The sequence below is a fragment of the Vanessa atalanta genome, chromosome 10, assembly GCF_905147765.1.
Source record: "Vanessa atalanta chromosome 10, ilVanAtal1.2, whole genome shotgun sequence".
Lineage (NCBI taxonomy): Eukaryota > Metazoa > Arthropoda > Insecta > Lepidoptera > Nymphalidae > Vanessa > Vanessa atalanta.
Window position 1 is genome coordinate 2,033,125 of NC_061880.1, and position 27,902 is coordinate 2,061,026.

At 33.4% G+C, this 27,902-nt stretch overlaps 2 protein-coding genes across 2 annotated transcripts; one reads left to right on the plus strand and one right to left on the minus strand.

Moving 5' to 3' along the window:
- Window positions 1-4,020: 4,020 nt before the first annotated feature.
- On the minus strand, window positions 4,021-15,810 carry LOC125066785 (glutamate receptor ionotropic, kainate 2-like). Its single transcript, XM_047675054.1, has 17 exons — window positions 15,489-15,810; window positions 15,124-15,228; window positions 14,423-14,494; window positions 13,926-14,231; window positions 12,298-12,389; window positions 11,450-11,566; window positions 10,299-10,490; window positions 9,240-9,398; window positions 8,938-9,129; window positions 8,051-8,308; window positions 7,617-7,840; window positions 7,410-7,547; window positions 6,874-7,072; window positions 6,183-6,411; window positions 5,347-5,462; window positions 4,638-4,790; window positions 4,021-4,404 (listed from the first exon to the last, which is right to left on the minus strand). Exons 1-17 carry the CDS (start codon window positions 15,580-15,582, stop codon window positions 4,219-4,221), a joined length of 2,832 nt encoding a protein of 943 aa, XP_047531010.1. The 5' UTR covers window positions 15,583-15,810; the 3' UTR covers window positions 4,021-4,218.
- A 133-nt stretch (window positions 15,811-15,943) lies between these two features.
- Window positions 15,944-27,695, plus strand: LOC125066839 (glutamate receptor ionotropic, kainate 2-like). The gene is made up of 16 exons (XM_047675126.1): window positions 15,944-16,084; window positions 16,150-16,287; window positions 17,103-17,206; window positions 17,427-17,589; window positions 17,816-18,030; window positions 18,681-18,830; window positions 20,100-20,300; window positions 20,738-20,938; window positions 21,147-21,380; window positions 21,626-21,849; window positions 22,155-22,292; window positions 22,362-22,560; window positions 23,398-23,626; window positions 25,147-25,262; window positions 25,552-25,701; window positions 27,430-27,695. Exons 1-16 carry the CDS (start codon window positions 16,000-16,002, stop codon window positions 27,625-27,627), a joined length of 2,745 nt encoding a protein of 914 aa, XP_047531082.1. The 5' UTR covers window positions 15,944-15,999; the 3' UTR covers window positions 27,628-27,695.
- Window positions 27,696-27,902: the final 207 nt, after the last annotated feature.

Here is a 27,902-nt window from a genome sequence, read left to right on the forward strand (position 1 = left end):
CTGATGAGTAAGAAATGTTTACTATTGCCATCACCGTCAGTGCGCCACCAAAAACTACTACGTATTGCTGCTACTATGTATATGTACTATATTCCCAGACGACTTTTCAGAATATTTCCTATTTTTTTAAGCTACTGCTAAGAAGGGAATGTCATAGTCCAAGAGGTCTGGGCTTTTTATAAGTAATTTGTTTACTTATGGTTGATTTCCTGGAAAACTTGCGTCCAATAACGAAAATACATTAAAGAACGTGAACTATCATAGTGACGAGAGATTTGACAACTCAAACGACTACAAGCTCGACTTCTAGAATTAAACCGCTCAGTGCATTATGAGAAATCCCAAAAAATATTTATATTTTATTAAGTAAACATATTCCTACATTGCAAACAAATACCATTAAACTTTTGTATTGAAAGATATGTTGATTTTATATTTAATCCATTGCATTGTTCTCATAGAATATCTCTTTATATATTATTTGAGATTAAATACGTATATCCTTATTTTAACTAAAATAAACATCACTAATCACTTTTAGGATTATTGAATTATTAAAAGAAAATGAACCACAGAATTGTATTGAGACCTCAGGCAGACTAAACATTAACTCTTGAACTAGTTTATTTACTAATAATTTTGCTTAATGAGTAACTGATTTTGTATAATTATGTAAATATTGATAAGGTGAATGTCGACAGCAATCGTAAACTAATAATAAGTCTGAATAAGCTGATATGAATTTAATATTCACGTCCGTTTATTATTTTCTTTGTTTATTTTAAGGGTAAAAATTATATTGAAATGGCAACATTTTTAAAATGGCGAATAAAGTGTATGATTAAAATAAAAAAATCATAAAAAATATATATTTATTATTTAATCGTGATAAATGCTGAATAAGATTTAACAATAATATTTAAATAAATATGTTAGTTATTTAGTACTAATTATTTACACAACAGGAACTGGTTTTAATTTTGTATAACGGCAAATTAATTTCAGAAATATTTTATCCGTCAAGTTATATATCCGTCAAGGTTAGGTTAGGTTTTATTAATTTATTTAATATATATAAAAAATAGTAAAAAATAAAACCAAAACTAATTTAAATAGGTGTATTTTTTGGTGCGTTGACGTTAATACGTAAGCACCAATAAATATATAGCCCAAGTGTGATTAGACCCAAAAAACACCTTTGAACACAGATGCCCTGACCGATTTTCAAGACTTAACAATAATATTTAAATAAATATGTTAGTTATTTAGTACTAATTATTTACACAACAGGAACTGGTTTTAATTTTGTATAACGGCAAATTAATTTCAGAAATATTTTATCCGTCAAGTTATATATCCGTCAAGGTTAGGTTAGGTTTTATTAATTTATTTATTATATATAAAAAATAGTAAAAAATAAAACCAAACCTAATTTATATAGGTGTATTTTTTGGTGCGTTGACGTTAATACGTAAGCACCAATAAATATATAGCCCAAGTGTGATTAGACCCAAAAAACACCTTTGAACACAGATGCCCTGACCGATTTTCCAGGGCAACTATTCTCAAGGGAGACCAGCCGACTGCACGAGATAAAGAGAACAAGCATTTACGTAAACAGAACTGCACTCTCTATTCCATTCATTCTCACAATCTCATGGAAAGGCAAATCCGATACGACCAGAAGTTTTCAGGCGCAGGACCAAATGCATTACGTGTTTTCCGAGCCACGAGAGAGTAAACACCGCCACTTTCCAAACTCCCTATTGAAATTGTCTCTACAGAAAACCCTAATAATGATCAGACCCAGGCCTTGAATCCATGACCTCGGGTACCAACGGTATAGCCATACCTACCTAAAACACCAATGAGGTTTCAAGTAAACACTAAAGCACTACCAAAATAACTTTCAATAATAATAAATAACAAATAAAACGTCCATTAAGTTCACCGTTATATTAAGTTTTTAATTTTAACAAATGGTTAAATTTACCACACAATGTACCTTAGAATTTTTTAATTAGATTTGCAAGACTAATTACATTAAACGGGCAGTTAGCAGCCGCTTCGTTTGGCGTAAATTACATTTTAGTTAGTTTAAAAGTACCTATGTCCACTATATCTACTACAATTTTTCTTTTGGACGGTCAGGTTAGGCGGCCGGTCAGAGCGAGATTGAGTAACAAATAAAATACTGGACAATTTGTAATATTAGTAGGAAGTGAGATAAATAAATATATAAATATAAATATAAATATATATAAATAAATATATATAAATATATATTGGACAACAACACATACATTACTCTGATCCCAATGTAAGTAGCTAAAGCACTTGTGTTATGGAAATCAGAAGTAACGACGGTACCACAAACACCCAGACCCAAGACAACATAGAAAACTAATGAATTTTTTCTACATCGACTCGGCCGGGAATCGAACCCGGGACCTCGGAGTGGCGTACCCATGAAAACCGGTGTACACACTACTCGACCACGGAGGTCGTCAAATTAGGAGGTGTTTTAACAAATTTAAGATGTGCTTTGAAAATGTAGCTCCTTTATGATTTCTAAATTGCTGAAACATGTCCTCGGAATAGGTCTTATACAAGATGATACTATTGGCTGATTTCGATTACAAAGGCTGTACTTACAGGAGACCAACTGATGGAATGCAAATTTTGAGTAGCTAACTATACAGGACATTTTATAGTGCATAATTGTGTGTAGTTCAAGTGAACTCACTTTCTTATAATTCTATAAAATAATCCGACGCGATCAATGACAGTTCAAGGCGCAGGACGGTTTTTCGTGCTCTTTGAAGCACTGACATTAGAAGCCATCTTCTAGCCATAAGAATTTATTTACGGTAATAATGTTTTATTAGTCAGTATTCAACATATCTAAAGCCTATCTGTAAATATAACTGAAATTTTAGCTACCGTATTAATATTATTCTCTTTTCTTACTTAATAATACGTGATCGAAATAAAATAATAATTATTTTGACAAATCATTATCTTTAATACGATTATTATTTACGTCGTTAAAATTATCATTTTGTTTTATCTAATCTTTGTAAAGCCATATTTTAAAATATAAAAGATTGGCACAACGATATTGATTTAAATATTATATATTAAGATGGATGATGCACAGAATCAAAATTAAATCGTTTATATAAAACAAGTACTATTTCATGACCTCAGTCTGACTTATGGTGCTGGAAATAAGGAGGCTTTCTTAGAGAACAATGTAGCGTGTCATGTTTGACATTAAGCTCATACCGTGCTTCCAACGTCGAGGTACGACGTTGAACCAAAGTAAATGGTATTGGGCATCGCATAAAGGAACTAAGGTACGGATACGGTAAGGTACGAAGGTAGCTGAGCAGGACACCTGACTCAGGGGAAATATAACAAGGTGTATGGTGTCGAACCGGATTCGACCACCTCCGTGGTCGAGTATTGTGTACACCGGTTTTCATGGGTAAGCCACTCCGAGGTCCCGGGTTCGATTCCCGGTCGAGTCGATGTAGAAAAAGTTCATTAGTTTTCTATGTTGTTTTGGGTCTGGGTGTTTTTGGTACCGTCGTTACTTCTGATTTTCCATAACACAAGTGCTTTAGCTAGTTACATTGGGATCAGAGTAATGTATGTGATGTTGTCCAATATTTATTTATTTATTTACTAGATATTGAAACGTCGGCCTTCTAACAAATGGGAAGATGACTTAACAAAAGTCGTTAACAGAACCTGGTTCAGACTAGCGCAGGACCATGATGAGTGGCACACACTAGGACTATATCAGCAGATCAGCAGTCTGACTGTAGATGCTGATGATGAAGTTTATATTATTCACACTCTTAAGCATAAAAAAGAATAAACTTTGTACTGTCTATGCAAAATACCGTTATTCCACTAGTGTCAAATTTCTGGCGGTCCATTTAGATAGTGCGATCTTTTATATATTTCTATTTATATTATAAATGAAAAAGTAACTTTTTCTGCCTCTCTGTCTGTTGCTCTTTCACGACCAAACCATTAAATAAAATTGGGTATGAAATGGATACGTTTTTATGACTAACAAGAAGACCTAACCGTAAAACGCGAGCAAAGCGGCGGGCGATAACCAGTTCGTTTTATAAATAAATATTAAAAAACCGTTATCCCTTAAAATTTATAGCAGCTAATAGATAATCTTCTTAAATAAAACTTTTATTGTTCTTCTTTTTCAAATGCGAGAAAATTTTCCATCGCATTTAATCGTTTGGTATCCTTTTCGCTGATGTCAGGAGACGCTATTGACGAAGCTCGGCTCGGATTACGTAAAACAGGTTTCTGCATTTGAAAGAAGTTCAATGACGACTTAAGTTCTTTGATAAAGACTTCCTTATGAGATACCTAGAACAGAGGCAAGACACTTGGTAATTATTAATAATTCTTTATAAGGAAACACTGATTATTATTTATTACATTCAATGAAACGTTTTTCTTAAAAGTGGTCACAAAAAATACAACTTTTGTAATATTAAGTTTTGATTTAAAAAAGGTACATAACTTTAATAAATAATACTGTAATAATGCATAAATTTCGAAAGCATGATGGATTCTCTAATTATCCCGGTGTCATTTACCTGTTCACGAACAACTATGTTCCGCACTTCGTTCATAAACTCCGCAGCGGTAATGAACAAGCTGAACACGAGACCAACTATAAGTACAATGAACGCGCCCATTAAGTTTTGCATTTCTAAGTCACCTTCTGCGTCGTTTTCATCTTTCTCGTCCTAATGAAATAAGACTTTGCTTACGACACGATATCAGCAGTTATGTACGTGTTATTTTAATACATTCTAACATTGTTATTGGATAATATGTTTCAAATTGAACCAACAATTTCAAAATAAAGGAAATCCGTGGAATTGTTGAAATATAAGAACAATAAGTTTAAATGTACGATAAATGTCCCTGAAGCCGGAAGAGGAGGAGGTCTACTGAAACTTTATTTTCTTCATAAGGTTTCATGCTGTTCAGAATAGGGGCAACGCGGGCCTCCCATGACTTCATAAGTTTATAAAAGAATTTTCTTTTAATTTTGCCTATATTAAATATATATTATTATTGATAGTGGACACTTGTCATCAGATCCTTGCTAGTCCATCTCTGAGTTAAAATTAGTTAGAAAAAATCGTCGTAAAAATACACCTACATATGTGACCTTAGCGTCATTGGAATATTACCTCTATTTCAATGTTGTGTATACCTAACTATGCAGATATAGTAATTGTTTTATAGACGGTATTTTATTATCATACAAATATGTTTAGTGTTATAATAACTCACTTCACATTGTTTTGCGTCGTTCTTCTCTTCCCACCATTTCTTTTTCACTTCATCCAACACCGTCAATTCTTTTAATTCCAGTATCGCTCTATTTATATGCGTTCTGAACGGAGAGTCTGCAATGCAATTACTATTACTACAATAATGTTTTCGATATAATTTAAAATCAATAGCAGAAATATTTAGTATTTATGTTTGAAGGGCGAAGGGCTTTGTGCAAGCTTGTCTGATTCCGCCCACTCATCCGATATTCTACCGCCAAACAGCAGTACCCGATATTGTTGTGTTCCCGTTTGAAGGGTGAGTGAGCCAGTCTAACTACAGGTACTAGGGACATAACATTTTAGTTCCTAAGTTTGGTGGCGCATTGGCGATGTAAGGAATGGTTAATATTTCTATAGCGCCATTGCCTATGGGCGGTGGTGACTACTTACCATCAGGTGGCTTAATTACTTGTCCGTCAACCTATATCATAAAATAAAAATATCAATGAACAACATTGAACGGTGAGTGAGCCAGTGTAACTACAGGAATGGTTAATATTTTTGCAGAGTGAATTTATCCATGGGTAGGAATGACCATTTACCATCAGGTAATTGGCCCGTACGCCTACACATTAAAATATACAGTTTTCAAGTAGGCGTCTTTAAGTGGTTTACCATCATTCTAAATTAAGACTTTAATTTAGAATGGTGATACTCATGGGTTACATTATGTATATTTCAAAGATTGGTAAAAGAAAATAACGGAGTATTTTTATATGATTATTAAAGAAGATAAACTTTATATGTTGTTGTAATATGTATGATAAATAAATAACTAAAAATTATACGTACTAGCGGGCATAGCTATACCATAATCCTTAGAGTCGAGTTCTTCGCCCACTTTTTTAAGTTCACAATTTCTTTTTAATTTATATTCTATTGAAGTTGATTCCATGAAGAATGCGTATTTGTTTTTTCCATTAATGACTCTCTTTTCACCTTCATCGTTGCTATTTACCAGGACTACGGGATTGGCCATCATATTATCGTACATCTGTCTGTACATTTTATCTTTAGATAACTGAAAGTAGATCAAATATATATATATATATATATATATATATGATATGTATATGATTAATTAGGTATCTGTTCAGACGGATACAATAAGGTTCTATATACAAGATTTAGTTTGAAGAACAAACATAAAAAGAAAAATTCATGTATTTTCCGGCTATGAAAGTTGAAAGTCTCGGTTTTCTCTATTATAATGTCCATGTATGATACATATCAACTTTCTTGATGAAAACCGCATTAGATCCGTTGGGTAGAGTTTAAAAGGTTATTTACTAAATTGCTAAATCTAAATATAACAGTTAAATTTTCCAATTAGTTAAAAGGTTTTGTTTGTGTTTTCGCTGGTTCCTCAAATGTCTGAGGTATTTATTTCTAAAACGTTGGTAGTATTTTGACAATCAATAAGCAAGTATAAGTTTCATATATTGTATAAAGATTTTGACTTAGAAAAACAATGGTTTTTAACCTTAAAGAAGTCCATGGTTGAGCCGGTCCTTATAGCTCCATACAAAACCTTTGTTTGTTTTGCAAGATCTTCAACGTTGTTGATTGGTTCATTTTCCAAGGCTGAAGTCATTGATGCTGATAGCTGAGCTATGTATGTCTGACAAACAATTACCGCAAAAAACCACCACATGGCGCAAACCCACCGAGAGCCAATAGCCCTAAAATACATTTATTTATTACACAAAACAAAAATAAATATGTATCGTTTAACAGGACAAATACTATTAAACAACAAAGAAAAAACAGGAAGTGGAGGGAAGAAAGTTTTTACGTGAGCAAAAAACAAATAAGGCAGTTGAATAATTGCATTTATATTCATCTCTTTCTCTCACCAATAATTTGACATTCGAATGAAGAAGATAATTAATGCTGATGCGTTAACGCACACAAACTCCTTAAGATTTGTCTTTTCGATAATAATATTTTAACGCATAAAATGGGCATGAGTCTTTTAATTAATGAGTAAAAAAACATAAAAATAAATCGGTATTCTACTTAGGTAAAATGTCACATCCTTGCGTCATAATCGACCCCATTGTCAACCAAGTGCAGTTCTTAAAGTTCCAAATATTTTCCAATTCTTCTGGATCTTTATCGCACGGTTGCGGATTTTCCCAATCTGCGGGCGATATCCTGAAAAATTATAGATTGTTGCTTTATTATCTGTAATCGATAATTGTAGCAATATTGTTTTTTAATCACCTCGAACAAACAAAGAGAACGATTGATACGACGCAATAAGCGGTTGCCGTGTACATCCATACATCGAACGTATATGGTTTTAAGAAAGAAAACATCCCCGGTGCTACTTTCTTCTCTTTGGTGTAAAGAATACTTATTCCCAGCGTCATAAAGGGAACTGAAAAATCTACCACCTTTTTCCTCTTTTCCGTTATAGTTAAATCGCATACTGCTAGATCTGCTTTCTGGAATTAATAAATACAATACGAATATACTATATAGAGCATTTGTCAAATGTTGAAAACTGATAGCGATACTTTATTTTGTTGCTTGTATCCTTTGAACTTTATAATAATTATTGTCATCATCGTCAAAAACATTGACATTTGTGTTCTGGGTTAAGTTTCGAGTTCGTTCTTTTAGAAAAGTTATACTGAAAATGAAGGCGTACTTACTTTATCTAACAGATCACCAATAAGTCCATCCCACTTTTTCGTCTTTTGATCATAACTACCGTAATCCTTATATTCTTTGTCTAGAAACGTGTATGTGTAATTGAAGTTATATTTACGTAATGTTGTGAATATTTTTTCAACCAGATCTACTACAAAACCTTCGTATTTTTCATCAGCAGGTTCTTCGACACAGGTTTTATTTCCTTCTTCGCATTTAATTTTGTCATAGAAATAAGGTTTTGCTTTCCTAGATATTATCTAAAAACATAAAAGAATAACGATTACATTCAATAAATCGATAAAATTATTCAAATAATGATAAAAATAATATATCGTTATATAATATCTACCATAAACAATCTCATTATGATTTTCGATATGATGTTATCTAGATACTTGCAAGATTATAAAAATAATAAATTAACAATGATTCCAATTTAGTTTCCATTTTTATTAAGTGTCAGAGTGATAGCATCTAACGATCTTCGAAGTTCCGATCTTTTTTGCTACGCACGACTATTATTTACAATTACTATTTTATTTATTTAATTCGAATTTAGTTTGAGAATTTAATATTTTTTTCTACAGTAAATAATTATATCAATTTTAATTGATATTATGATATTACATGTTCTACCGCCAAACAACATTGCATTGTTGTGTTCCGGCTTGAACAGTCAGTGAGCCAGTGTAACTACAGGCACAAGAGACATATCTTAATCCCCAAGGTTTGTGGCTAATTGGAGGTTTAAGGCATGGTTTATATTTTTCTATGGCGCCAATGACATTAGATAGTGGAGACCACTTACCATCAGGTATATCAAGTAGACGATTTGCGTGTCCACTGTCTACCTAATATGATATAAAATATATAATTTGCGACTTACTATGAAATGTTTACTATTTTTTTGTGATCCTATAGATTTTGATACAGATTTAATAACCGGGCCATTGGTTGAATCCCACTTGCCAATCGTGTCTAATTCTGATTCGTGAATTTCATTAATGTATAACGTGTAATTAACACGTTCGCCTTTTTCATTAAATTCAACCTGACCCGTGACTCCAGTAGTTTTTGTCTGAAAGATGGAATATGTTAGATTAATCATTTTCAATACCCTTTTAATTGTATTCAATATTCATTTCTAGGATATAAAGGATATATTTAGCTCTGTGGCTATTTACTTACTTTAAGTATTTTGTCCTGCAGTAAAGCGCCGTAGGGCCATGGTTCTGAATCGGATTCACACAAAAAGTTATAGGGGTTTTTTATGTCGTTATCTGCTTTAAGGTCTTTTAAAGCTTTGAGTACATGGTTTGCTACGTCGTTCATAATAAGTGTTTCCACCTGAAATTAATTAAAAAAGTATGGATAGTTTTGTTGAATGTCTTATTGTGAATTAGTAAGATCGTAGAGTAGATATCGTATCGTAGATATCTACGATATAATTTGTTTATACTTCGCACATGAAATTTGAATTGTCACGAATACATATTGCTGATATTTTATCTATACTAATAATAATTATAAATGCGAAAGTAACCCTGCCTGTCAGCTAAAGTATTGAATCAAATTTCATGAAATTGTAGCAAAAAAAAAAATTATAATATATGTACCGCTGAGTTTCTTTCGGTTCTTCTCAGGTCCGAGGTGCTAAATTCCGAACCGGTGGTAGATTTTTGACAATCAATAAGCATGTGTAAACACATCTATATTGAATAAAGATTTTTGACTTTGACTTTGACAAGTGACAACCTCAAGTGTTTTTATGCCTAAAACGATCAGCCTAACTAAAAAGCGATCGAAGCCGCGAGCAACAACTAGTTATCAGTATTTATTACAAATTTCATCCAAATCCGCCCAGCTGTTTTTGCGTGACGGAGTAATTAACATCCAAACATACACATATTTCACATTTATGATTAGTATGATAAAACTCTCAATGCACAGCAAAGACTATGATAACCATGATCTTAGCTTTTAATGAAATTTTTATTTAAAGGAGGTTCTACTCTTCTTAAGCTTGAACTACATCTATTCGATTTGGTCAAAGTATTATTCTATATAGCACACAATAAAAAAAAAAATGTTTCATTTATATTTTTAGGATTGGAAAAACGTATCGCGTTCTAAAATTCTGCTGTCAAAGATATGGCTGATAGTGATAGTCATTGATGTTTGGTCTATGTTTGTTGATTAATTAATGATTACTAATTAAGTTTAAAATAAAATGTAAAAACAATATACCTTAAAAAGTGTTACTGGCGGAGATAAAGAAGTCGGTGTTTCACTAGTCCATCGTCCGACCCTCGAGACCAGGAAATGTTTCGAGTCTTGCAATTTATCGTACTCCGCTATACTAAGCCACGTTATATTTGAGCGGAAATAGGTTAATTTATCGGCAACTTTTGAAGTATCCATGTTGATTAAAATATAATGCTGCAAAGGACGTGTTTTAAATAACATTTGAGCCTTATGAACAAAAATATTTTGACTTTAAGTTTATTAACTACGATGTGTTTTATTTACATTAATAGCCTGTAAATTTCCCACTGCTGGGCTAAGGCCTCCTCCCCCTTTGAGGAGAAGGTCTTGGAGCATATTCCACCACGCTGCTCGAATGCGGGTTGGTGGAATTCACATGTGGCAGATTTTCTTAGAAATTAGACACATGCAGGTTTCCTCACGATGTTTTCCTTCACCGCCGAGCACGAGATGAATTATAAATACAAATTAAGCATACGAAAATTCAGTGGTGCTTGCCTGGGCATGAACCCGAAATCATCGGTTAAGATGCACGCGTTCTAATCACTGGGCCATCTCGTCTCTATATATATACATATTTATGTATGTGCAATACAAAAAATCCTTTCGAGGGTCCTTATACATATAATGAAGTTGTTGCCCTGACAGATTTTAGTTACAGAAACGGCCATTCTCAAGGAAACTATAAATTAATGGATGACAAAATTGACATGTCAGGAAAGATTTTACTAGCAGGATTGAGGGCTTATTTTATTATAAGGGTTTGATGGATTCGTTTATAAATTAACTATTTGTACGTCGAAGTGCTCGTAACTTGAATAAAATATCTTGATTTACGTGTAATCATGCACAATAATTATAATGAAATGGTACAGTACCCGTGACTATTGGTCAATTTATTTATATACAATTAGTTGTTGAAGTTTCCATTTAATCCAAACAGTAAGTAGTCACCCAAATATTTACATAAATATACTATTTTTATTGTATATATATAAATATTTATAATTATACAAATAACAAAAAATCGTATCTTTGTCTTTGTATGAACTAAATAGATCTTGTACATCATATATTATAGTTTTAAAACGCAAACATAGGTGACATATACGTACTCGTATATGGAAAATTACCTGATATTCATTACACATGTTAACAGTGCGGGCCTCTTCTAAATATTTCAGGATACGATCCTCGTGACAATCCAAAATTATACGACTTTCTTTATATGCACTAAGGTCTTTAAATACCTGCAAAAATAAATTTTTATTTTTAATTTATGGTTATAGATGGTTAATGGTAATCACCGCCCAAAGATATTCTTGTTATAAGAAATATAAATAATTCCCAATGTCACCCCACTTGGAAGATCCTGGGAGTTAAGATGCATGTCCCAAATTAAATTTACTTACATATAAAAATAGCAATTACATAAATCTATGTAATTGCTTTTCAACTCAATCATTGAAATGTTGTTAATTTGGATGGCTTAAACTGTATTTATGTAAGTACGTTATCGAGTGATTCTCTATATATTATTTGTCGTTCATATAAATATAATTGTTTCTGAAAATCAGGAAAATCAGAAAAATGACACATTGTTGAGGTCATGTTAGTTTACTCCACATTGAGCTACTAAAAGGACCAATAAAAATTGTCTGTTTGCAGTTGTTATGGAAATGCTAAAAGGGTGAAAGATAAAATACAAAATGAGAATGTAAAAAGTTTACACATAGCACCTGTCTTTGTTCACATCTATATATCTAATTTAAGATAGCTGTCGATGAGCTAACAAAAAAAGAAAAATAAAGATTTGAACAAGGAACACAATCCGCTTTTACTATTTTTAAATATTTGTCGTTAAGCAAATGTAGCGAAAAGGTCATATAAACCAATGACGAAGAGAATAATTGAATTTACATAGACTTCTCATTGGATATATATCTAATGCGCTTGTCATTTTACATTTAGGATTACTTACTTTAACATTATCCTCTGTAGGATCCAATTTCCTGACGGTAACAGGAAAATGGTCTGTAAACTCGGCCAGAATTTTTTGAACTCTCATTAGACCTACAAACAAGGAGAGATTAATTGATTACTATTTAAATAACAATATTATTGAATATAGAATTAATTAAAACTGATATCACATTATACAAAAAGCGAAAAAAGCGAAAACTATTTCAGACATCTTCATCTATTATTTCAAGATTTATTCAATTAAATTACATCCATTGTACGTTTTAAAAAAACAATATTCAATCGATAGCAGTAATTTGTCTTTTCCGGCAACATATTATAGGCTTATCATCATTAAAGGGTCATCAAGAAATAGCATTTCAAATGTGTTTCAGATTAAAGGGACGCAATGTATAGCCGTTGTTATTGTCATTACTGTTATAAAAAGTCGCTTTCTACATTTGATTGTGACATCGTGACATTTTTTATCGTCTCTTACGTTCTCTACGTCAATGAAACACCAATTATCGTCGTCAGCTAAGTTATTACTTGAATATTTAGTCTTACATTTTAATACTGCTTAAATGAAATAAACAAGACTTGACTCATACAAATAAGGGTTTAGTTTGTAAACTATCTATAAAGTGTAATATAGTTTTAGATTGTTTTAGTCAGTTTTAGTTTATAACCAGGTAGTGCTTCGAGCTTGGAAATTTCAACTTTATACTTATACCTTTTGTTAAGGCGAGGTAAGCTATAAATAATAAATAAAATTGATGACCTGATGGAATTATAGCTTACGTTGCCAATATATTTTGATATTAGCCACCAAAGTTGAATGGATATTTAGATTTTAGAATCTAGAACAACCGCCATCGTCCTATTTGAGGAACGGGAATAAGACACGATATACTTCCTAACTTCGAGCTGCTACTGAGAATTTAAATGGAAAAACCCAATGAATTGAACCCAATGTTTTGACCCGAACCGGGATTCAATCCCGAAACGGGACAATATAATTTGTCAATATCCGACAATACAGTACAGTACTGTAACAGCCTATCAGCCCATGATAGAAGTGTTTACACATATCGATACACATAATAGCACTTTTTTCCCATTATTATATTATTAATAACACTAACCTAGTTTATAACTAAAAATAAAAAAAAATAAATAAAAAAACAGAAAAAAAAATAAACTGAATCGTCTGGTATTTGCCTATTTATATATAGATAATATATAAATAGGCAAATACAAGATAATTCTGCCACATGTGTATTCCGCCAACCCGCATTGGAGCAGCGTGGTGGAATTATGCTCCAAACCTTCTCCTCAAAGGGAGAGGAGGCCTTTATCCCAGCAGTGGGACATTTACGGGCTGCTAATGCTAAAAATATATAGATATAATATATGTCATCTTTTAACTACTAGCTTCTAGATAATGCCGGTCGTGAATATACGTATACATATAGCTTAAATAAGTGCGATAAATAATTTAAATATTCAACATTTTAAGTGTATATTTTTATGAACACACACGATTTACGAGTATGTGTACTGCTTTAGATTCAAGATGCGAAACAAAACAAATTCCAAAGTGTTAAATACAGTCTATGGTCAAAGTTTCCTGTCTAAAGCCCTTACCGAAGTCATCTTCGTAAAGAACAGCGAAGTTTTCCCATTTGTAGTACTTTAGCAGCGATGCATATGCTTGCAAAATTTCTTCAGCTCGCGGATAAAAGTTAATGGAAATTTTTTTGTACGTCATTTCTTCGGTATCTTCTATGGGCTCTTCTTCTTCGTTTATCCCTAAATCAGTGTCCACCGGTTTCCATGTGGCTTGGATGTGGGGTATTTTCGCGAAGGCACATTGGTCTCGAACTGTTCCATCTGATATAGGGTTTTGAGGACCAAATACGGCTATTGGACGCATTGTTTTATTAGAACATACTGCAATCACAAATAAGACAATCTAAAGTTATACAAAAGATATTATATTTTAGTATAACTTTCGAAATTTTAATTAATTTATCATGGGTTGATTTGTTTAAATCATTTTTGAGTGAAGCTATTTGATCAAGAAGTTTAAATGCTTTTTTAATTACTAAATTTAACGTACAACACAGTAGATTATCACTTACAGTTTTTCCATACAGAATAACTGTCTGTCCTATCGGGCTGTAGAATAACAGGTTCCAGTCGCCAATCCAGGGCTGGAACATGTATACAATATAAAATATATAAAAATGTTCATAGTCACGTTACATATATATACATTTTGTCAATGTTTCCAAGATAAAAGTAAGCCTTTGTCATTCTCAGGCTCATTAATTATCTCTACACAAGCGTCACATCGACCCTTGCTCCGTTGCGCTGCTAGAAAAAAGAAGGAACTTATAAACACAATATTGCGTTGTTCGTCAAGGCTTCGTACGTGAAAAATATATTACATTACATTAGCAGCCTGTAAATTTCCCACAAAATTCAGTGGTGCCTGCCTGGGTTTGAACCCGAAATCATTGGTTAAGAAGCACGCGTTATCGTAACCTCTGGGCCATCTCGGCTCTCAAAAATATATGTACATAAGATAAGTAAATATATATTTATAGTATATAATACATGAGTATGGAGTGAATCAATATCGTCTCTCCATACTGTAATACTTTTTAACGATACGTACGTTTTAAGGTTACATTTCCTCGCACTTATTTAAATATTTTAAATAAATAAACATTTATATTTATACAAACGGTAATTGTTTATAATTCTATAAAATAAATGTACATATATGCTAGTTGTTAGATTAACGATGCGGTTTAAAGTTTACGAGTAATGTTTATACCTTTTCCGCCCTGACTAGACTCTAGTCCCATTCCCAATTTGGCATCACGCATGCTCTCTTTGAAGGCAAGTCTCTGCGTAATGGAATCTTTTTCAAAAATTCCAGCTGAAAGCAAACGTTTAAGTTTAGTAGGAATTTATGCAAGCCTGTTTGGATAGCTATCAATCTCCAAACATTGATACTTTGTGTAACTATGGTCTGGCTTAATGGGTGTAGTTCCTCTAACTTACAAAAAGGTAGAGGAACTACACGTACAAGGGCATATTCCTTATAATACTATACAATCTAACATATTTATGGGCGGAAGTGACTACTGGAGGGGGTAAAATACTCTATTCAAAAACATAGTTTCAAATTCTACTCACCTATTTGAAAGAAAACCGTGTAAGTTTCCTTATCTATAACTTGCGAAAATGTCGTTCGCGATAGAAAACAAAATATAAATATTAGGCAAAACATTTTGTCTACAACTATTTATAAAATTACGCAGTATTCACATAAAACATTTATCGGACCGCATCATTTAAACGTTTATTAGTATGAGATAAGCGGCCTTTACTTAAATCCACTGAAAACGCATATCTACAGAATACACATAAAAGTTTAATTATAAACAAAACTATAATATAATGATTTAAGATGTATTACTTTCGAATATTAGTCTGGAGATCGTAATAATTTTACAGAAATGCGAGCTAAAAACGTGAATCAACGGATAATAATGACGATTTCGTCGCTACGTCGCCTTCAGCAGCTGATGTGACCTAAAATTGTTTTCCAAAAATACATCAGACGGTCCGAAGGCGGCTTCCGTGCCGCTTGCCCGTCTAAATAATATAAACATTTGTGACTGTATTTACTATCAAAACGACCAGCATGGCGAGTTTGAAATTGTTTTTAGTATTAATCGTATCTTATTCGCTGGAAACACACGGGGCTCACAATATACTATTTCCAATTGGTAAGTTACAAAAGAGAATTATTGATACGAAAAGTTAACATGTTGAAATTCTATTTACTTTTTAGGAGGATTATTTAATTCTAAAACTTTGCCGAATTCGGAGATAGCTTTCGAGAACATTGTCAATATGGGCACTACAAAAGTATATCACGGGAGAGCCATTCACTCGCAAGTTGTGGACAGTTATTCAACAGCTCTTGAAAGTAAGTAATAAATGACAAGTTAACAATAAAGAATAGTAATTTAACACAAGATGGAAAGTGATTAGAAAACTTGAATCAGATAAAGATTACGGGTTCAAACCTAGGCAAGCACCACTGTGAATAACTGGTGATTAAACAATATTTAAAACTTACGCATCTTACTTGGTGGTAGGGCTTTGTGCAAGCCCGCCTGGGTAGGTACCACCCACTCATCAGATATTCTATCGCCACACGTGTATCGTACTCAGTATTGTTGTGTTCCGGTTTGAAGGGTGAGTGAGCCGGTGTAACGGTGACCACTAACCATCAGATGGCCCATTTGCTCGTCCGCCTACCGATATCATAAAAAAAAATCTTATTAATAGTGGAGCATCGTGATGAATATGCTTCAAAACTTCTAAAAAAGCTCAGCAATTGGAAATTTACAGGATATTAGTTTTACTATACATTACACATTTAAGAATCGCTTGTAGATATATATAGAGCCGAGATGGCCCAGTGGTTAGAACGCGTGCATCTTAACCGATGATTTCGGGTTTAAACCCAGGCAGGTACCACTGAATTTCCATGTGCTTAATTTGTGTTTAAAATTCATCTCTTGCTCGGCGGTGAAGGAAAACATCGTGAGGAAACTTGCATGTGTCTAATTTCAACGAAATTCTGCCACATGTGTATTCCACCAACTCGCATTGGAGCACCGTGGTGGAAACCATGCTCCAAACCTTCTCCTCAAAGGGAGAGGAGGCCTTAGTCCAGTAGTGGGAAATTTACAGGCTGCTAATGTATGTAAATATAGATATATATTTTTTCTTCAGTGTGTCCACTCACGTCGGATAATAAAGGCTTTGTGGCGCTTGTTGATGCACGACCTACGAATGGAATTTGTGATATTACATGCTTGATATGCAACAGACTCAATGTAAGTAGCAGATTCATTCAGCTGATCTTAAAATAGAAGGAATTTTGAACTTTTTGTTCGGTTTGATGTAATCGGTGTTAGCTAAAACATTACAAATATATTTTGATATAAAGTTCGAATTCAAATTATTTACTTCTTAGACATTGCTATTAATTACACAAATAGTAAATAAGACTTAGCCAAACTAAAATCAAAATACCTTCATTTTTATTATTTTTAGATATCTCATTTGATACTAGGATGGGAGCCGCCAGCGACTTTAGAACAGGATATATTTACGTTTTCCTACCACCCTCCACCGGAGTTAATCTCAAAAGCCTACGCAACACTGATCAAAAAACTCCAATGGGACAAGTTCACGATTCTTTATGAGGACGATGGCAGTGAGTTAATAAAAACGTTTGTTTTGTTTCGAATATTGTTTTATTTTCTCTTGTAGAAGGAAGGGGATGTCGATTATATCTTTCGGAAGGTATTGCCATTCAAAAAAGGCCACATTTGATCCCATACACGTGTATAGGAATTCAAGTAAAATTACAAAATCTTTTATATTAATCATATGATTTGGAATTTTACCATAAAAAATACTGACTCTCTATATGATTGTAGGCTTCATTCGTCTTCAAGAAGTGATCAATTCCTGGCCATATAACCAGGATCAGATATTGTTTAGAAAACTGGATCCACTCGGTGATAATCGGGAAACCTTTAAATACATATTTAAGGTTGTTCACATGAGCTACCACGTTCTAGATTGCGATGTAAAAAACATTCACAAATACATGGAAGAAATAGTTAAAGTTGAAAATTCAACCCAATACCAGGTTGGTTATAAAATTAAATACTTATACATTTTATTGGTGCTTTCTTAGCTAAAACGTCACGGCATTTTTTTTAGCATTAGCAGCCTGTAAATTTTCCCACTGCTGAGCTAAAGGCCTCCTCTCCCTTTGAGAAGAAGGTTTGGAGCATATTCCACCACGCTGCTCCAATGCGGGTTGGTGGAATACACGTGTGGCAGGATTTCGTTGAAATAAGACACATGCAGGTTTCCTCACGATTACTGCAATGAAAAAGATACGTTACTGCAATGAAGAAAAAATTATGAATTACATAATAATTCTCTGTAAAACGTCAATTTTTCAAGTCATGTCAAGTTTTCAAACTATACATCTTAAAGATTAAGGCTAGTGCTGAGTCTTCTTGAATTATTTTAGTTACAGCAATAAGAAATACCAGCTTACAGCATATACACTTGCACTTTCTATCACTATACTCTCATATTCCGATGGAATGACTGATTAGAGTTCCAATTAACACAAACAAGCTTTCAAACTTGACAAAAATCCTAATACCGTCAGCCTGATCCGAAATTTGAATACAGGACTTCGGGACATGCTGGATTTTTAACTAGCCAATAGATTAACAAGGCAGCCGTTATCACATAAAGTATAAATGTTTTACAAATTTTTAGAGTTTCATATTGACCGCTCTTGATGCTTATACTGTGGATCTCAAAGCGATTCCCGAACTCATGGCGAACGTGTCCACGATGCACTTAACTAAGCTCAACGACGAAGGTTGGAAAGATTTAGATATGAATGTAGAAGACAATTCAGTTCGGGTATGTTCAGAAACTGCGTTACTTAAATATTATATTTAAAACGGTCAAATTCTGACCGAAGATTGCGGGTTCAATCCCAAATAACTATCACTGATTTTTCGTGTTTAATTTGTGTATAAGATTGCCTACCAAAGCAGTAACTCATTTTCTGCTAGGGGATGATGGAAACATTGTTAAGAAACCAAAAAAACTAATTCTGACAAAATTCTGTCACGCTCATTACTTTGTTTCACTAATTTTTCATAAATAAAACATGTTACTTCCTTATAAGTCATAAATCCACGTCTGTGAAAAGGAGATAGGCATTGTTGAAAGACACAGTCATGATACAGATAAAATATGTAACACTTTTGCTAGATATTCTATAGAAAGGGTTTCAAGGCCAAGGGAATACGTCCCTTTATATACTTGCGACACATCATACTGGCTGTAATAGGTGGGGTTGTCACTGCATAATAAAATATTTTTCTTTAACGTACGAGTAAGATTTACGCTTATGGCGTGTTGGTATGCGGCTCTCGTACGCTGAAATGATTTATTTTACTAAAAAAATGATAAGACGTAATTTCGAGGAAAATTTCTCTGATTTATTTTATTGCAAAATAATTTTGTACTTTATTATTACATTTGTTATTTTCATCTTATGAGTCGGAGATACGCATGCATCTTCTATATTGACAAAATAGCTGTTTTTGGGCGCATGTTTGCCAATTTAGCGGTGAGAGCGAAGTGGGAAGGTAAAAAAACGAAAATAACCATTCCAAATCCGAACTCTGTATGTCCGAAACGTAATTACAATTTTTTAAATCTCACACGATAACTTTACCAATAAAACCGTTTCTAAGTATACGACTTAACTAAAAAATGTAGGAAAGTACTATTTAATTACATTACATTAGCAGCCTGTAAATTTCCCACTGCTGGGCTAAGGCCTCCTCTCCCTTTGAGGAGAAGGTTTGGAGCATATTCCACCACACTGCTCTTTTTCTCTGGTTGGTGGAACACACATGTGGCAGAATTTCGTTGAAATTAGACACATGCAGGTTTCTTCACGATGTTTTCCTTCACCGCCGAGCACGAGATGAATTATAAACACAAATTAAAAAAAAAATGTTTTATTTATATTTTATTTTTATTTAAGTAATTTTGTATATCTTTTTCATGTCGTGGTTACAAATTGTTTTCAACTGTTACCTTTAGACTCAAACATGTTAATCTTAATGGTTACTGTTTCGCATGCTCATAATCCTAAATAAAATAATATTTCAGTTAGAAACAGCACTGGCGGTCGATGCCTTATACCATTTAGAGAGAGCTATCAGAAGCTTGGGAATAGATACCATAGATGATTCGAGAAGATCACAATTAGTAATAGACGATCCTCCATCGATGTGCTTCCGAGACAGTAAGATGGATTACGAAGCAGTGGCTTGGCCTTTGGGAACAAAGCTGAGGGACGCTTTAATAAGGGTAATTGTTTATACGTGTATTTTAACAGATTAGTCAAAATATATTTTATCTCTTTCTTTCTTATTGATCAAGTTCTTTTTATCGAATTGACTATGTTTTGCTTTAATATGTTTTATTGTAGTCAATGAACTAGATATTATATTTTGGATAGAATAACTTAGTTAGGTAATATGATTCTGTGGATATTTGAAGTAGGAATGGTTATATATAGATCTGTTATTAAAACAAACAAATGATATTCATAAAATATTATTTTTACTTTAAAATATACATACATGATTCGACAAAATTGCGCGAATTGTATTATGTTGATCGAATTTTTGAAAGGCAGATGTTATATTGTCTGAATCTGTTAATTGTGTAGTTTATTAATACTTAACTGTCAATTTCGTGTTTATTTTCTTAATGATATTATTTATTTGTTACCTGATAAACAGACGAGTTCTGCAGGCTTCACTGGAAACATTTCATTTGATAAATACGGGAAGAGAAAGGACTTCGTGCTGTATTACTCGAAGTTGAGTACCGACAGTCGATTTAACTATGTTGGCTACTGGGATTCGAGAACAGACATGTTAGTTGCTCAAAATGATGTCACTGAACGATCTTCCGCTCGCTCTGCGAAGTCTGTAATACGGGTAATAATCGATAATTATTTTATTAATTATTTCATAGATTAATTAACATAAGTAGCGAATACTATATATATTTTGGACATATATACATATACACATGCATAGTAAGTATGTAACATTTGAATTTTACTTCTTTTTCCGCCCTAAACATAGAGTAAATAAGAAAATAGTTCAGTTTTTTTTAAATATTAATAAAAAATTAATAATTCAGATCGTATCAAGGAACGAAAGGCCCTACTTCGAAATGGACGAAACTAATTCAACTGCGACGCCACGTGGTTACGTCGTCGAATTAATGAAGAAAATATTTGAGCATATACAGACTAAATCGAAAAATCGAGAAGAATTTCTATATGAATTTTATAGAGTAAAAGGTGACAGTTATGGTAATCCTATCGCTGGGACCAGGAAATGGGATGGGGTTATTGGAGAACTTTTGGAACATGTACGTTACGACTTATTATGTTATTTTTTTAAATGTACACGTTCATATACCATATTCTAATTTTGAAATACATTAACCAATTGGTAAAAATTACGGTAAAAAAACTTCAATTTCCATAATTTTTCCTAAAAAATTAACGATTTTACAAATATACATGTCTAGACATTAAAACTCTCTAAAGATATTTTGATTCAAGACGCAAACTTATCGTTTAGTTTAACTAATGTGACGTGTTTACTTTACAGAATGCTGAATTGGCAATATGCGATCTGACGATCACGTCAGAACGTAACGCCGTCGTGGACTTTTCAACGCCCTTCATGTCATTAGGCATTAGTTTGCTTACTAAAGAACCTGAACCAGTTGCAACAAATATGTTTTCGTTTATTAAACCTTTGTCATTAGACGTGTGGTTGTATTTGGCGACTACGTACATTATTGTATCTTTTGTACTGTTAATTTGCGCTCGGTAAGTATTTTTGATACAAGTCTCTTGAATTTTGTAAAATTTGTCAATTGAATTTATCAGTACACTTTTGGTTGATAATTTATTTATTGTAGATATCTTAGGTTAATTGATCTAAGCCTACGACTTCAAATTGGGTCAGGTCAGTTTGTTTGTAAATAAATTCTCCCTGCATGTATTGCACATACATATCTGTGTGCTGTTTCTCATCAGCAGTCGTCCAGTCCTGAGATTTGCCCCTGTAACCGAACTTTAGTCATGGATTCTTATTAATAACACAACAAACTGATGATATCATTTTATTTTAGAATGAGCCAAGGAGATTGGGTTAATCCACATCCATGTAACCAGAACCCTGAAAATTTGCAAAATATCTGGAGTCTTTATAATTGTATGTGGTTAACAATGGGCTCCATTATGACTCAGGGATGTGATATACTTCCAAGGTAAGTTTGTACTGCTTTCGATGAAAATATGCCAGTATAGATATTTATTTATTTATATGTTGCCAACAGAGCTGCAGGTTCCCGTTGGGTAGCAGGAATGTGGTGGTTCTTCGCTTTGATCGTAACGGCATCGTACACGGCCAACATGTCCACCTTTCTCAGTGCAAACAGACGCAGCAATGAAATAACGGATATAAACGATCTCACTGGCAAAAACAGTATCTCATATGGAACACTATATAACGGATCTACTTACAAGTTCTTTGAGGTGAGCGTGAGCGTACGATCTTTTAAAAACTAAATGAATAGTCTGTAAAAATCCCACTACTGAGCTACGGCCACCATTCTTAATCGCGGAAAAGGCTTGGATACTATTCCATTACGCTACTCCAATACGCATTCTTACGACATTTTCTCCACCGACTACGAGATCATTAAGTACATATTATTATATTATAAACACGATTCAGCCGAAACTTTCCCGAAAATTGAAATCGCAATCTTCGGGAAAGTTTCACGTTTTTTAACCAACTTAGCTCTCATGAACCAAAGTTATTATCAAAATGTTTTTCAACATCACATAAACAGACTTCTTATATTTAAAAAAATGTTAGTGAAAAAAGAACAAAGGACACTAGGTTTTGTCATATCAAAGCCGTCATGAGATCGGAGGTGGGCTCGTACCCTAAGGGTACAGACAGATAAAAGACAATTTCGTAAAAAGTTACCGTGACACATCCACTTAAAAAATGGAATTAAGAAGCGATGTACAGTCAATAAACAATTTGTTATAATTTACCCTTAGTTTGAGGCAAATTCGTGAAATTGCTATGTTTCTCTTTCTTGAAATTATTTCGCAACAAAACCTTCATCGTGATTACGGTACTTTAAAAACTACTTAATTACTTTTATCTTAATGGAATTGAGAAGTTGGAGCTTTGTAAAATATATTATACCGTTTTAAGGAAAATGATGATACTTTAAAAAACATTAACATTATTTTCTTTACTAGGTAGAATTTAAGTATGTATTTCACTGCTATAATAGAATATCAATAACAAAATATTAAACATTCTATCTGTACTGATTCGATTTTCTTTTTCAGACTTCAAACGATACTTTGTACAAAAAACTGTGGAGTGTAATGAAATCCACAAAACCGACTGTTTTTACTCGCAGCAATGACGAGGGTCGAGATCGCGTGCAGAGGAGTAAATCAAAATATGCTTTTTTTATGGAATCCACTTCCATTGAATATTATATGCAGAAATATTGTGATCTCAAAATGATTGGGAAGTTAGATTCGAAAGACTACGGTATTGCAATGCCAAAGAGTTAGTATTATGGATAAGCGTTTTGATATTTATTATTGGTATGATATATATATTTTATATGCGGCAAGGATTTCGGACGATATTTTCCAAAATAAGACTAGTATATGTGCAAGATATCGGCTTCATTCTCTGTTCCCTTGCTACAAGAAGTATACAGTCATAATATTAAAGGCATAAGTCGGTATACCAGATGATTTTTGCTAAGTAATTATAGCTGAGCCGAGATGGCCCAGTGGTTAGAACGCGTGCATCTTAACCGATGATTTCGGGTTCAAACCTAGGCAGGCACCACTGAATTTTCATGTGCCTAATTTATGTTTATAATTCATCTCGTGCTCGGCGGTGTAGAAAAACATCGTGAGGAAACCTGCATGTGTCTAATTTCAACGAAATTCTGCCACATGTGTATTCCGCCAACCCGCATTGGAGCAGCGTGGTAGAATATGCTCCAAACCTTCTCCTCAAAGGGAGAGGCGGCCTTTAACCCAGCAGTGGGAAAATTTACAGGCTGTTAATGCTAATGCAATTATTAGCTCTTTAAATTGTTATGTGTGAATTGAAACTAAGAATATATTTCTTATATAGTAAAATAAACTAAACGATAAACAAGTTTGCGTAATTTTTAGATAAAATGCGTTAGAAACTGGTACAAGGTACAAAAGATTGGGAAATTGCTTAATGGATAAAATTGATTTAAGATTGATAGTAAATGTATTAAAAAAGATCCACTCTACCGGATCAATTACTCTATCGCTGAACAACCATACTCTGGATTTACTGTATTCCGGTTTCAAGAGAGCACAATAGATACAGCTTTGGTTTTAAGACATTACGTCCCATAGTTGAAAGCGTTCCTTAGGCAGAGGTTACTATTTCACATAAATTGGCCTATTTAATCGTTTACCTCTGTTAAAACTACGTCTCCGCATTAAATAATATTATTATTCAAATGGCACTCTATGCTGTTCTTTTACATTGCCACTCTTATACATCTATCGAAAGCAATTTATAGCAAAACTTCAAAACGAAGCAGAATGTCATAGATTACTCATCTTTGATTTAAAGATATTTTAGCTTAGCTTTTACTTGGTGTTAGGGCTTTGCGTAAGCCCATCTGAGTAGGATAATATTTAGGATTGTTGTGACTTATCCTTCAAACGAAGGATGAGTGAGTCAGTGTAACTACTTGCACAAGGGCATCACATCTCAGTTCCTATGGTTGTTGGTGCATTGGCGATGTAGGGAATCATTAAGACTTCTGAAAGTGTCAATATCTAGGGGCAGACCACTTATCATAAGGTTTATTTACTAGTTAGTTTAACCATACCATAAAAAAGCTGAATCATTTGGAGTACGCGTGAACGACTTTTTCTTGTGTTATTGCCTTATGGTAAATGTGATAATATTAAAGTGAAGAATAATGAGTATGCTAATACCATCGATAGAATCTAAAACACATTTTAAATTCATAACAAAAGTTTACCTTTGCATACATTTGAAAATATTAATATCATTCGCAGATTCACCTTACAAAAGTCTAATCGATAGCGCGATTTTGGCACTCCAAGAGTCAGGAGAACTTTCGGAATTGAAAAAGAAATGGTGGGAGCAGGAAGTTAACTCGAAAACTTGCAAGGTATGAGGATATTAGCATAGAGTATAACGAACCGAAAATGATAAGGAATTATGCTGAAGCTTGCGTAACTTTTATTACGTTCTACGTCCTTTATTCCGATATTATACTTAGTAAATTGACGTCACGTACTGGAGTTTCATACAATACGCAGATTTTCATACCTTATAATATTTTCCATACATGAAAACTACTTTAAAATAAATAAAATTTATAAAAAATTGTTAGTTTTCCGAAATCCTTATTTATTTGAAGTGCTTAATAATTATACCGTTTAAAATATCATTAACAGACAACTGAAAATGAAAAAGACGATGACTCGCTGCAAATGAAAAACACCAGCGGTATATTTTTGGTTCTTGGTGTGGGTGGTATCATTGGATTTTTCGTGGCCATTATAGACTTTCTTCTCCACGCCAAGAAGATTTGTGTCAAAGAAAAGGTAAGACTTATTAAATTTAAAAGGAATATTCAAATGTATTAATAGTCAATAGTTCCGTGTTAAACCCATTTGCGAAAAGTATATTAAAGTTCAAAATCGATTGTGCCATTACACGTGGAATCTTTATCACCTCGCACTCAAAGGTGCGGACATCCGACACGACTGGTTTTACCGAAACGGACGGCAACATACTGTTTACAATAACAATTTCAAAGCTGAAATGAGCGGGAATAAAAGTTGCACCCAAATAGGCTTTAAATAGGTCATTTTGTAGACGAAATTACGATGACTTTACGAAGAGTAAATATTTTTTTGGGGCAATGTATACGTTTCTCGAACAGAATCGCAGAAAATGTTCAAGCTAGATGTTGCTTAAAAATCATGTTAAGGGACTTTTTCCATATAAAGCGTTGTTTTGAAATATTACTAAGTTTATATGATAAAATCTTGGAAATACGAAGATTTTTGCATTGCATCCCTGCAGACTTTTATATTGAAAAATGTAAAAGATTTTATGTACAAAATGGAACATAGTATCTTTTACTGGTTTCCTGAGGTTTGGGCTATTTTACAAGCCGATTGTAGACCTTACTATGACCAGCGGTAATGTATCATTATTAAATAAAAAAATTAGGTAGTTCGTCTGAACTTTTAATCTGAATTAAACATTTTAAATTATTTTTGTTACACAATTTAACAATTAAATCATGAAGTTCGGTAGAAAAACATGCTGTATACCGACTTCAAATAACCTTCTTATACGTAGGTTGACAGCGTTGGTCTAGTGGCTCCAGGTTGGGCTGATAAAAAGTTATTGGGGCTTCTATCGAAAATTTTTCAGTATCAGCAAGAAGTCTGGAAGTTGGGAGTGTGTAACCTCACGTAATTTGGAAAGCATGTAAATCCATTGGTCCAGCACCTGAACTCTTTCCGTTCTTGTCGATTTTGCTGTCCCAAGATTATGAGAGAGGGTACAGAGAGTGCACCTAAGTTTGTGCACACACTTGCGTACTATATGTCCTGCAATGTTGTCTGGTCTCCCTTGACATTTGTCGCTGTGATCAAAATCGGTCAGGATGACATTACTGTTATTATTACCTTGAATTTAAAAGTCAGCAATATATATAATGTATATAATATATGTATATAAGATTATATATACAAATATATGTATATAAGATTGTTGTTAACAAAGCTACGATTATACTTTTAATATATAAATCGTTGGCATGATTGCATAAAGCCTGCAGACCCAAGGTCCATCAAACCCTGATTCAGACAAAATAAACATTTTTAGGCTTTCCGGTCCAGTTGAGAATGGCCTTTGAGACCGAAATCGGGTCAGGCCACCATTCACTTCAAATCTTATATTCATGCGTTCAAAATAAAATCTCCCCATAACAGTTTTTAGGCCCTCAGGATATTCACTATGGCAAAAAAAACATTTCATTACAAAATCAACAAATTTATGACTGTTACTTATTATTTTCTTCTTAATTTATAAAAAAATAAATTCTCTAGTTCTGTAACTATTCATCCACTTGTGATTAAACTTGGCGAGGAATTTTATGTACGCCAGCGAAGTAAAAAAAAACCAACACCAATTTGTTGTATCCTTCAATACATAATTTAATGTTGACCCAAATTAACTTATTCTACAATTATTATTAACGTAAATATTAAGTATTATTAATAATAACAACAAGTGTTTTATTTAACATTTTACAGGTGACATTTAAAGAAGCGCTCGCGAGCGAATGGCGCGCGTCCTTAAATCCGAGAGCTTTACATAAACCAGCCGCTCCCCCGCGCTCCGCTGCCCCCTCGACCGCAACACCGTCCCCGCAACGAGAGCGTTCGCAATCACGTGCCGTCTCAGTGCTTCGAGCTGCCTCATCATTTATCAACTTTGATGAGATTTATTAAAAATATTAAACAAATACACACATACCGATAGTCTTTAAAAGAAATGGGTATTATATTTACTAACCAATTTTGTTTATCTACACATTCACGAAGGCGCGCGCTAAAATGAATTGTTAATGAAATTATTGACGTCTTGTAATTCAGTAAAAAACATAGTAAATATTCTAGGAAGTTAGACAACGGGCAATATGTGAATTGCCTATGGGCCGATATATTTAATCCAGTATTGATACCTACTGTAAGAACTTAGTTCCTGCTGTTGAGAGCTGACTCAC

Excerpts from the sequence above, each read along its gene's own strand:
- LOC125066785 (XM_047675054.1), bottom strand. The coding sequence starts at position 15,582 with ATGTTTTGCCTAATATTTATATTTTGTTTTCTATCGCGAACGACATTT. Across the intron at positions 8,309-8,937 it reads AAAATAGTAAACATTTCATA|ATAATATCTAGGAAAGCAAA; the intron begins GTAAGTCGCAAA and ends TTATGTTTTTAG. Across the intron at positions 6,412-6,873 it reads CAACCATGGACTTCTTTAAG|TTATCTAAAGATAAAATGTA; the intron begins GTTAAAAACCAT and ends ATCTACTTTCAG.
- LOC125066839 (XM_047675126.1), top strand. The coding sequence starts at position 16,000 with ATGGCGAGTTTGAAATTGTTTTTAGTATTAATCGTATCTTATTCGCTG. Across the intron at positions 18,831-20,099 it reads TAGAAGACAATTCAGTTCGG|TTAGAAACAGCACTGGCGGT; the intron begins GTATGTTCAGAA and ends ATAATATTTCAG. Across the intron at positions 20,939-21,146 it reads CTGCGAAGTCTGTAATACGG|ATCGTATCAAGGAACGAAAG; the intron begins GTAATAATCGAT and ends TTAATAATTCAG.